General features: G+C 43.7%; 1 protein-coding gene across 1 annotated transcript in view; it reads left to right on the top strand.

The window, feature by feature from the left end:
• The window catches only part of LOC134356438 (sperm microtubule inner protein 8-like), a 34,613-nt gene that overhangs the window by 15,949 nt on the left and 6,663 nt on the right, over positions 1–12,001 (top strand). The window contains exon 2 of the mRNA XM_063067384.1: positions 3,740–3,935. Within this exon, the coding sequence (XP_062923454.1) occupies positions 3,740–3,935 (196 nt within the window). The remainder of the gene's footprint in view (positions 1–3,739; positions 3,936–12,001) is intronic.

Here is a 12,001-nt window from a genome sequence, read left to right as displayed (position 1 = left end):
CAAATCCAGTAAGACCAATCACAGTAATGCCCTGACTTACAGAACATGCATACAAGTCCACAACTTAACCTTTGCTTGAATAACTGAACACTGATGGTTCCCCTTTGAATTGGCGAGCAATATTCAATGCACAGTGTTCATTAGTGCTATTGGCAGTGGCAGTGCCAGTGCCAGAGATTTTTTCTTGCTGGTGCTACAGTGGGGCTGAATTACTCAGTGATGGTGCTGAGGGATGTGCTGTATGGTAATATATATGTATTTGCAGGCCAGACGCGTGGCGTTCAAAGTCAGTTTCGAGCACTATGTGCCTACTATAAATGCCTCTGTTGATTCACAAGCAACAGCAATTGATAGATCTAATATAGAAGTGAACTGTGACAGTGTCAACAGCATCGGAGACAACCCGGGCTACACAGAGCATAAACAAACAAACCAACAGAGCACCCGACCCACAGCGCACAACGTGAATCACGCACCAATCCCGCAATCAGCGTCAAATGCATGCTTTTCAACTGAAAAACACACTAACCCATAATGTCCACTGCTATTCGCATTACATAGACAAACAATGCCAAAAGATATACCGTTATTGAAGTCAAATAAGGCAAACAACAGATGCAAGGCTTTACCAGGAGTTGGACAAATCGTACTCTGACCTCAATTAATTTGGCTACTGAATTTAAAACACAAATCAACAGAATCACTGCTTGGAAGTCTAAGCAAAACCAGTAGGCTTAATAGCAGTAAATGTAATATTTTAGGATTTGCAAGAAACATAAGGACTATGGGGTAGCCATTCACTGTCTGTCCTTGCTTTTGTTTTGTTTCCAGCAGACGCCGAATCTGATGTAGCTCTGCAGTCAGGTTCACTTCAGTCACTCCATAGTATTGGGCCATTGGCCAAAGACAATTCTTGTCTAGGAAGAACTTGTGTTTGGGACTCAATGCTGAGACTCCAGTCTCAATTGAGAACCGTCTTTTCATTTCAGTCAGAAGTCTGTCTATAACTGGATAGAAACGATGCTTACTAAGGTCCTTGGAGGATGTGACAGGTGTGCGTTCGGTTTGGGCATCAACAACAAAATCATGTAGGCGGCAGGGTGGCTGGGCCTGTCTCCTTTCATGTGGTCTGCTTTGTATACCGGCCTTGATGAACAGGTCCCTAGCTCTTGCCTGAATTTCACTCCATGATTCCTCTCCCCAGTTTGCTGAGAGTGCATCGATAACAGACTGAGCCAAGTCCAAAGCGGAAGAAAGCTCAAACTGGGAGATTGTAGCTGGTCTGACAAGAACTTGGTGATTTGGAATAAATCCTCAAACAGAGTGAGAAGTAAGGCAAACTACTCGTCAATCAGTCCATTTACAGCTCTGGCCTCCATTTTCCTCCATGCATTTGGTTGACCAATAATATCCTGTAGTGTAGCTAGAATGGCAGGGAGTGATTTCCTTATAGCCCACAAAGCTGTATACTGCCATGTGCAGCATGTATCTGACAATTTCTTCAACTCCATGGGCTGTGCAGTTGATTCTAGTTCTCTCTGTTTCTTCATGAAAAGATCGTGGGCAACAGAGTTTGACAAGAAGTTGTAAAGCAGCTGCACAGTTTCAAAACACTCACCTGCTTGTTGTACATTGCTCACAACATCCACTAAAACATGGTTAAGTCTGTGAACATGACAGTGTATATATAATGCCTGTGGGACCTCTTTCCTGAACCTCTCTTGTATCCCGTTATTGCACCCGGACATCACTACCGCCCCATCATAACGCTGACCTATACACGCGTTCTTATCATTAACACACTGGGTGAATGTCTGTTCAATGCTTTTAAGAAGCGTCTCTGCGTCCAACCCTTCTGCTGGAGTGAAGTGCAAGAATTCTCCAAGCACTGTTTTGTTATTCAAATACCGCACCACCACTGATATTTGCTCCTTTTTACTCAAGTCTTTACTTTCATCCACCATGATGGCAAAATATCCAGCCTCCTTGATCTCTGCACTTATTTGACTTCTGACCATATTTGCTATAATACCTATAATTTCATTTTGGATATCGTAATGGGTGTTTTTTGCATTTCCAGGATTGTCCTCTATTTTTTTAGCTACAGTCTTATCAAACTGTCCAATTACACTGAGCAACTCAACAAAGTTTCCCCTATTGCCAGATCCATCACCCTCCTGGTGTCATTGCTGGGCAATGCCTTGGCACGCAGTATAGCGTAGAGACTCAACCACTGCTCTCATATACTCACAATTTTCTTGGACAATCTTTGCATGTCCTTTATCAAGCATGTCACTTTCAATTCAGACAGGCTCAGGCTGAGACACCACTGATTCCTCTGGATGAGGTCGTTTTCTCACTAAAAATCGATCCATTTTTCACGCCGGCCAAAATAATGTATGTGCCAGGCCCACAATAGCTTGTAAAAGCACAATGTGTGTGTGTGTGTGTGTGTGGGGGGGGGGGGGGTGCACCCGTTAGTCTCGCGAGACCATGGATCCGCGCCTGGATGTATACTATCAATCTCTCGTGTGAGTGAGAGTGAGTGACATCACCACCTTAAGTGATCTTAGATCAGCTTAACCGAGGACAGCAACGGCAAGACATTGACAACGAACGAATAAGCAGAAGTATAGAGTGGATCTGATCTTAGACCAGCACACAGTTTATAACTTTATTGCTGTGTAATTGGGGGCGCTGTTTCTCTAGATCAACTGGAGAAACAAGCTGTATTCAAAACTATACAGAGAAAGCAAAGCAGCTGCAATTTGTATGTGAAATTTCAGTTAATTTCTTGGTGGTGCTATTGTAATTTCTGCTGGTGCTATAACACCAGCAAGCACCACCTCAGCGCCGCCCCTGGCTATTGGTAGAGAAATAGACATTGAAAGTGGATGGGGCTTCAGTTTAACACATCACTTGAAGAGTAATACCCTCAATACAGCGCTGAAATGCTATTCAAGCTTACAGTACTGTGCAAGAGTCTTAGGCACTTATATATAGCTAGGGTGCATAAGATTTTTTGCACAGTATTGTTGTAATTTTATGTATTACACTGTACTCCTGGCTTTAAAAAAAAACAAATTTCATGATATATGTGAGTGATGATAAATCTGATTCTTATATGGGTCTGAGAATGAGAAAGACACAGGGGAGAGGGGGATCATGGTTGGAAAAAGGGAAAGGAGAGGGAAGCACCAGAGAGACATTCAGTAATGATCAATAAACCAATTGTTTGGAATTGAATGACCTTGCCTGGTGCCCCTGGACTAGGGGTATCTGCACCCGTGCCACCCCCCCCACCCCACCCCTGGGCACTCCTTCTCTGCCACCTATCCCACACCCCTCCCGTGGCTCTCCACCCTCACCATTCCCAATGTCCTTTGCTCCCGCCAGATTTGCAAACTCGTTCTCCACTCCATGTTGACAAATACTGTACTGTGCACCCTAGCTGTATATACTGAATGTGCCTAAGACTTTTGCACAGTCCCGTATATGGTCAAAGATCTCCAGTGGGACTTGGACCAAAGACTTTGTGACTCTTGCTGGTTTAATTGGTAATTCCCAAAGACTGGTGTTGGTGATCAGAAAAAACTTTGTGAGAGAGGCTTAACTGACTACAATTATAGCAGAGATACCATCACTGAAACGACTAAGTGCTTTCTTAAACAAAACACGCACATCACAGAGCAACGTGAGATGTATTTTTATTAGTAAGTGTTATTCTTGTCTGATTCAGTTATTCAGCCATGCCGGAGGATCACTGCGAATCAGTGACAAGTTTTCTCCTGATGGAAAGCGATATACAATTCCCAGTGTTCATATTGAGAAACCCTGGAGTCACTACAGGCCTCTGATCACCAATGCCTCAAAGGACTGGTCTCGCTTTGTATCAGAGTGTGGGGAATTTGTTCTTCCTAAAAGGGACCATAAAGGTACGTTTACTGTCATTGAATCTTAGAGTTATACAGCATGGAGACAGGTTCTTTGGCCCAACTAGTTCATAATGACCAAGCTAGTCCCGCAACCATGGACCCCTACCATTAACTGAGTGGTCCATAGACCCCAGGTTGGGAACCCCTTTCCAATCCATTTGTTGTAATATCACTTCCTTTAAATCTGCAGCCAATTTACACTTTAGACTTATCAACACAAGGATAAGATGAAAGCTCTTCCTCAGTCATTCATCATTTACCTGGTAATGACCTTGCACCTTATTACCTACCTGTACTGTACACTCTCTGTGACGGGAGCACTTTATTCTTTATCCTGTAGTGTTTCATCTCGTACTTCCTCCATGCACTGCAGTAATTAATTGATCTGTATGAGCAGGATAAGTTTCTCACTCTACCTCAGGATGTGACAGTGATAAACCAATTTATCACTTAACTATAACTTAATTTAAACCCACGTTGCATTTTAATTGTCCACTAATAGAATGTATAATGTAGAGGGCACCTGGAGGAATAGCAATTAGCATGACATCTTACAGTGTCAGCAGTAAGATTAGGACTTGATTCCCACCACTGTCTATAAGGAGTTTGCACGTATCCCCCATGATCGCAAGGGTTCCTCCAAGTGCCCTGGTTTCTTCCCTCATTCCAAAGACGTACGGTTAGAGTTAATGAGCTGGAAACATGCTATGTTGGTACCAGAAGCATGGTGACAATTGCAGGCTGCCAAGCACACTCCTCTTTGGTATGATTTGACGCAAGTGACGAATTTCACTGTACATTTCAATGAATATGTGACATATAAAGCTAATGTTTACAATTTATATAACTACAAATCAGTAAAGTGCACAGAATTGTCACCATGAACAAGAGGATCCAGGATTCTGGTTCAGTATATGATCTACATTGATTAATACAATGAGAGCTTGATTAAACAAGCCAAGTGACCATTCTTGAACGGTCTTGTTCTTGTTCTCAGCAAGGAGGACATCTAGTAAGCCTCTCTCCATAAGCTCTACTTGTTGGTATAATTGGTCATTCCCAATTAAACTGGAAAGCAGACTACTGGCCAAACTACTGGCTTATTATCCTGCCAGGAAAGCAAACGATTTAAGAGCATGTTCTACATTTTTCTGAGATGGACAACCACTGATTTGATGTGACCTAGATCAGAAAATACCCATTATTAAGATTGTCAGGATAGGGATTGTTTGGTATAATAACAGGGGCTTAATAGGAATTGTTCTGTTCTATTGTATACTGAGTGGGTAAGATAAGGAGAGTTTGAGGATATTGTTGGAATATCAGCACTTCAGGAGATTGGAATGATAGCTATAACTTTGAGGTTAAAGTATCCAGTTAACGTATTGAGATATTTCATTGTTGCAATTTGTATCAGCCGTTTTGTTACTAGAGTTTGAGGTGGAACGGCAAATGCACGGTCATGGGATTGTGATCCACAAGTGGGAGAGAACAAAGGTGTTGATCCTGAAAGATTACCTAGAATATTCACTCAGTGGCCACTTTATTAGGTACCTCTTGTACTTAGTAAAGCGGCCACTGAATGTATGTTTGTGGTCTTCTGCGGCTGTAGTCCATCCACTTCAAGATTCAATGGGTTGTGCATTCAGAGATGTTCTTCTGCACACCACAGTTGTAACGTGTGGTTATTTGAGTTACTGTTGTCTTCCTATCAGCTTGAACCAGTCTGGCCATTCTCCTCTGACTGCTCTCATAAACAAGGTGTTTTCGCCCACAGAACTGCTGCTCACTGAATATCTTTTGTGTTTTTTTGTAAACTCTAGAGGCTGTTATGCGTGAAAATCCCAGGTGATCAGCATTTTCTGAGATACTCAAATCACCCCAACTGGCACCAACAATCATTCAGTGGTTAAAGTCATTTAGATCATATTTTTTCTCCATTTTGATGTTCCGTTTGAACAAAAACTGAACCTCTTGACCACGTCTGCATACTTTTATGCATTGAGTACTGGCTGATTAGATATTTGCATTAATGAGAAAGTTTACAGGTGTACCTAATAAAGTAGCTCCTGAGTGTAGTTCATAAATTGAATGTACCCTCATAATGTACAATTTTCTCAAGAGCCTTCCATACATTCGCTTATTAAATTATTAGGTCCTCTCAGCCCTGTGAGATGGTGGTCTTTTAAACTTATAACAAGATGGATGGAAGGACTAATTTTATTTCCCCACACAATCATCCTTCAAGCATCACAAGCATTTCTTTACTATTATGACCTTTCTCATTGTCATTCTCAGATGTGAGTCAGTTTCCATAAGATCATACAACATAGGAGTAGAATTAGGCCATTCAGCCCATCGAGTCTGCTCCACCATTTCATCATGGCTGATTTATTATCCATCTTAAACCCATTCTCCTGCCTTCTTCCCTTAATCTTTGATGCCCTGACTAACCTACTGTATTGAAGACAATATTTGTGTATGTCCACTTCCAAAGCATTAGTCACTCCTACTTTCTTCTTTTCAAGCCTTCACATTTCTGTGAACTTTAGCTAACTCAGACTCTGATTCAAAGGTTTCAAAGGTCCAACTAACTTAATGTCAGAGAAATGTATACAATATACATCCTGAAATGCTTTTTCTTCACAAACATCCATGAAAACAGAAAATTGCCCCAAAGAATTAAACGTGTGAACCACAAAGTCCCCCCCAGCTCCCCCTTCCCATGCATAAGCAGCAGCAAGCAACAATACCCCACCCCAGCAAAAAGAAAAGTGCACCCGCTACCAAGCACAAGCATGAGCTAGGTGATAGCAAAGACACAGACTTTCAGTTATCACAAAGACATTTCATCCAGCATTTGACAACCCACAGGTTCTCTCTCTCTCTCTAATAAGGGAGAGGGAGGTGTTCCCATTTTCACAGCGAGTGGGAAACATAACAACAACCTGCTGGTTTACGATGTTAAAAAGTCCGTTTCGTTGCTTTTTATGAGCTCTGTGCCTGAAGGTCACAAAGGTCTCGGGTCTTCGGGTCCATAGCAAAAGATTTTCCGGCCTCCCCAACGACACACGAGTCTCCTGCCGTGACACCGACCCTCGATCGGCCCGTCTCCAGAGTGCCGAGATCTTAGCCTTCCAAACACGAGCTGGACTCTCAGGTTGAACCCTTTGCATGTCGAACAACAACAACCGGTCCTGAAACCCCGAGAACGGGTCCCATTCCCGCAGAGAACCAAAGCCCGCGTATAACTCTAGGTCAGGGTCTTCAAAAGAACCCTGAAAGGGAAAAATAAAGATATTAAAGATGGAAATAGAGCTGCTTCCGAACATGCAAACAAAGGAGTCGCCGTTTAGCGCCATCTTAACTCCGTGTCCTACTCCAATCTGATGTCATATTGTGCACCATGGTTGTGTTTAACTGGAATAGCTCCAATATCTTCCACCATCATTAAACCTCTCATGACTCCTGCCTACTGTCTCAGGCTTGAAGGGCCAAGTAGCCCTCTCCCTACCCTCTATTGACATGTACTTCAAACACCTTCCACAAAATACTTTCCTCTGATTTCAGATCATTGTACAGTAATAGTCCTTTGCCTGCTCCACAGTTTAATAATACTGATCTGCCAATTGTCCAACTCTGTGTTCTCATCTAACCACGTTAACCTTTCACCTCTTTTATAATCAAGTGTCCTTTCAACTCAACCTTAAAAATCTCTGATGCTGCTTCCTAGAGCAGAATTTCAAAGAATGGACAGCCTCTGATTAAAATATAAAATTACTTTATCTCTCTCTTAAAGAGACAACTCACTTCTAAAACTAACTTCTGGTTCTAGATTCTTCCACAAGAAGAAACAATCTCCAGCTCCATCCTGATCTCACACTTCAATCAAGTCACCTTTCACTTTTCTTGAATCACAGTGACAGACTTGGGAAAATGATTCTAACTAGTCTGGCTCCATAATCTATCATTCTGTATCAAAACCTCACCATTTCCCACTCCCCTCTCTCTTAGAACCCTCCTCATTCCAGTGAATGCAGCCACAAATTTCATTGCATGCAGATGTCGGGTGATTATTCAGCTGCGTTGTTATAAATATCCACCTATACTTAAATGAGAAAAGGGACATATAGAACCACATCCCATATGTATTTGTGTCTTTAGCAGTAAAAAATATAAAATTGTAGACATAATGAGCAGCCTGTAGGTAGACGTTGTGAAAACAAGTAGTATGTAAGTAGATACATTCTATAGAATGCTATAGTGTACAGGAACATGGGTGTCCCCATACCTGAGCTATAGAAAATTTACATACAAGTCAGATACTAGAGGATGTGCATTTGAGATAAGAAGGGGAAAGTTGAAAGGAGATGTGATGTTTACGGCAAATTTGTTAAATGGAGAGTGGTACGTTGGACTGCCAGGCTAGTGGTGGAAACATATGATAATGGCATTTAAGAAGCTGTTAGACACTTTAAAATGTGGGGAGTGGGGGATATAGATCATGCACAGACAGAAGGGATTTGAGTTAATTTGGCATCATAGTCATCACAGACATCATGGGCCGAATCGTCTGCTTCGGTGCTGTACTGTTCTATGTTCTATGTAAGTACAGCTAGTAATTTGGAAGCCAATTGGGATGTTGGCTTTAGCTGCAAAGGGAATGAAGTATAAAGATAGCAAGATCTTGCTACAACTCTTGTAACTCCTTTCCAAAGTCACGCAGAGCAGCTCATGTTTTTCTAGCGATTGAACTTTTTAAGAAGGCAACCCGGGTGATCAGTGAAGGAAGAGCAGTGAACGTAGCCTACATAGGTATTAGTAAGGCATTTGACAAGCCCCTCATGGTCAGCTCATCCAGAAGGCTAAGATGCATGGAATCCATGGTCAATTGGCTGTTTGGATTAAGAATTGGCTTACCCATGGAAGACGGAGAGTAATGTACAATGAGCCTTATTCTGGCTGGAGGTTTGTGACTACTGTGACCCCTGCTATTTGTCATATGGGTTTGGATTAAAACATGGATGGGTGGATGGGTTTGCAGATGATACAAAGATTGGTGGTGTTGTGGATAGAGTAGTAGATTGCCAAAGAATACATTGAGATTTTTGATCAATTGCAGATATGGGTGGAGAAATTATAAATGAACTTTAATCTGGCCAAGTGTGATCAGTTACATTTTGGGAGATCAAAGTAAGAGAACACAGTTTTGGGAGATCAAAGTAAGAGGACACAGTAAGACCCTTAACAATGTTGATGTTGTTACGTACCCTGTAACTGGGTTGCCAAACCAGCAGAAATGGAGCGCTCGTGGGAGTCTGTGATTACTAGGAACTAACAAAGTTTTATTAAAGAAATAAGTAATACAGTACACTAATCGCAAGGATATAAATGTAACAGGTTAGCAATGATAATACACACATATATACAGAACTAAGGTAATAGGAATCAACCAAGCTCTATCGCAGTCTAGGGGTAAAATGATCAGTCTTAAGTGAAGCAGAGTTCAAGCAACATACATCAAAGTTGCTGGTGAACGCAGCAGGCCAAGCAGCATCTATAGGAAGAGGCGCAGTCGACGTTTCAGGCCGAGACCCTTCGTCAGGACTAACTGAAGGAAGAGTGAGTAAGGGATTTTAAAGCTGGAGGGGGAGGGGGAGATGCAAAATGATAGGAGAAGACAGGAGGGGGAGGGATGGAGCCGAGAGCTGGACAGGTGATAGACAGAAGGGGATACGAGAGGATCATGGGACAGGAGGTCCGGGAAGAAAGACGGGGGGGGGGGAGTGACCCAGAGGATGGGCAAGAGGTATATTCAGAGGGACAGAGGGAGAAAAAGGAGAGTGAGAGAAAGAATGTGTGTATAAAAATAAATAACGGATGGGGTACGAGGGGGAGGTGGGGCCTAGCGGAAGTTAGAGAAGTCAATGTTCATGCCATCAGGTTGGAGGCTACCCATACGGAATATAAGGTGTTGTTCCTCCAACCTGAGTGTGGCTTCATCTTTACAGTAGAGGAGGCCGTGGATAGACATGTCAGAATGAGAATGGGATGTGGAATTAAAATGTGTGGCCACTGGGAGATCCTGCTTTCTCTGGCGGACAGAGCGTAGATGTTCAGCAAAGCGGTCTCCCAGTCTGCGTCGGGTCTCACCAATATTTAAAATGCCACATCGGGAGCACCGGACGCAGTATATCACCCCAGTCGACTCACAGGTGAAGTGATGCCTCACCTGGAAGGACTGTTTGGGGCCCTGAATGGTGGTAAGGGAGGAAGTGTAAGGGCATGTGTAGCACTTGTTCCGCTTAAACAGATAAGTGCCAGGAGGGAGATCAGTGGGGAGGGATGGGGGGGACGAATGGACAAGGGAGTTGTGTAGGGAGCGATCCCTGCGGAATGCAGAGAGAGGGGGGGAGGGAAAGATATGCTTAGTGGTGGGATCCCGTTGGAGGTGGCGGAAGTTACGGAGAATAATATGTTGGACCCGGAGGCTGGTGGGGTGGTAGGTGAGGACCAGGGGAACCCTATTCCTAGTGGGGTGGTGGGAGGATGGAGTGAGAGCAGATGTACGTGAAATGGGGGAGATGCGTTTAAGAGCAGAGTTGATAGTGGAGGAAGGGAAGCCCCTTTCTTTAAAAAATGAAGACATCTCCCTCGTCCTAGAATGAAAAGCCTCATCCTGAGAGCAGATGCGGCGGAGACGGAGGAATTGCGAGAAGGGGATGGCGTTTTTGCAAGAGACAGGGTGAGAAGAGGAATAGTCCAGATAGCTGTGAGAGTCAGTAGGCTTATAGTAGACATCAGTGGATAAACTGTCTCCAGAGACAGAGACAGAAAGATCTAGAAAGGGGAGGGAGGTGTCGGAAATGGACCAGGTAAACTTGAGGGCAGGGTGAAAGTTGGAGGCAAAGTTAATAAAGTCAACGAGTTCTGCATGCGTGCAGGAAGCAGCGCCAATGCAGTCGTCGATGTAGCGAAGGAAAAGTGGGGGACAGATACCAGAATAGGCACGGAACATAGATTGTTCCACAAACCCAACAAAAAGGCAGGCATAGCTAGGACCCATACGGGTGCCCATAGCCTTACTGACTTTGCTTTGTGCGTTAATGCGTACTCATCCACTAATTTAGCAGTTGCGGCTAAGGTTTCTGCCTCTTTCTCATCTAGATTGGGCCTCATACCTTCAGGGACACAACCTTTAAATTGCTCAATCAGTATTATCTGTAGCAGTCTATCATAATTCCCAGTGACCCCTTTCGAGGCGCACCACCGCTCACAATACATATGCATCTCACGGGCAAACTCTAAATATGTGCTTCCTCACATTCTGGAACCTTTGCCGGTTTGCCTCCGGGACCAACTCATAAATCCTGAGTATAGCCTCTTTCACTACATCATACCTCTGGGCATCTTCTGCTGACAACACTGAGTAAGCTTGTTGAACCTTCCCCTTAAGTGCACTCTGAAGCAAAACAGCCCACTTATCCCTTGCTCCTGCCCCACCAAACTCATTTCTGCATACCTCGACACTGTTTTATCACCCCTTGTTCAATCCCTTCCGACCTATGTTCGTGACACTTCTCACGCTCTTAAACTTTTCGATGATTTTAAGTTCCCTGGCCCCCACCGCTTTATTTTCACCATGGATGTCCAGTCCCTATATACTTCCATCCCCCATCAGGAAGGTCTCAAAGCTCTACGCTTCTTTTTGGATTCCAGACCTAATCAGTTCCCCTCTACCACCACTCTGCTCCATCTAGCGGAATTAGTCCTTACTCTTAATAATTTCTCCTTTGGCTCCTTCCACTTCCTCCAAACTAAAGGTGTAGCTATGGGCACCCGTATGGGTCCTAGCTATGCCTGCCTTTTTGTTGGGTTTGTGGAACAATCTATGTTCCGTGCCTGTTCTGGTATCTGTCCCCCACTTTTCCTTCGCTACATCGACGACTGCATTGGCGCTGCTTCCTGCACGCATGCAGAACTCGTTAACTTTATTAACTTTGCCTCCAACTTTCACCCTGCCCTCAAGTTTACCTGGTCCATTTCCGACACCTCCCTCCCCTTTC

The sequence above is a fragment of the Mobula hypostoma genome, chromosome 14 (genome assembly GCF_963921235.1).
Source record: "Mobula hypostoma chromosome 14, sMobHyp1.1, whole genome shotgun sequence".
NCBI classification, from domain to species: domain Eukaryota; kingdom Metazoa; phylum Chordata; class Chondrichthyes; order Myliobatiformes; family Myliobatidae; genus Mobula; species Mobula hypostoma.
Note: the sequence above shows the minus strand (reverse complement) of the source record. Positions and strands in the feature narration are given on the sequence as shown.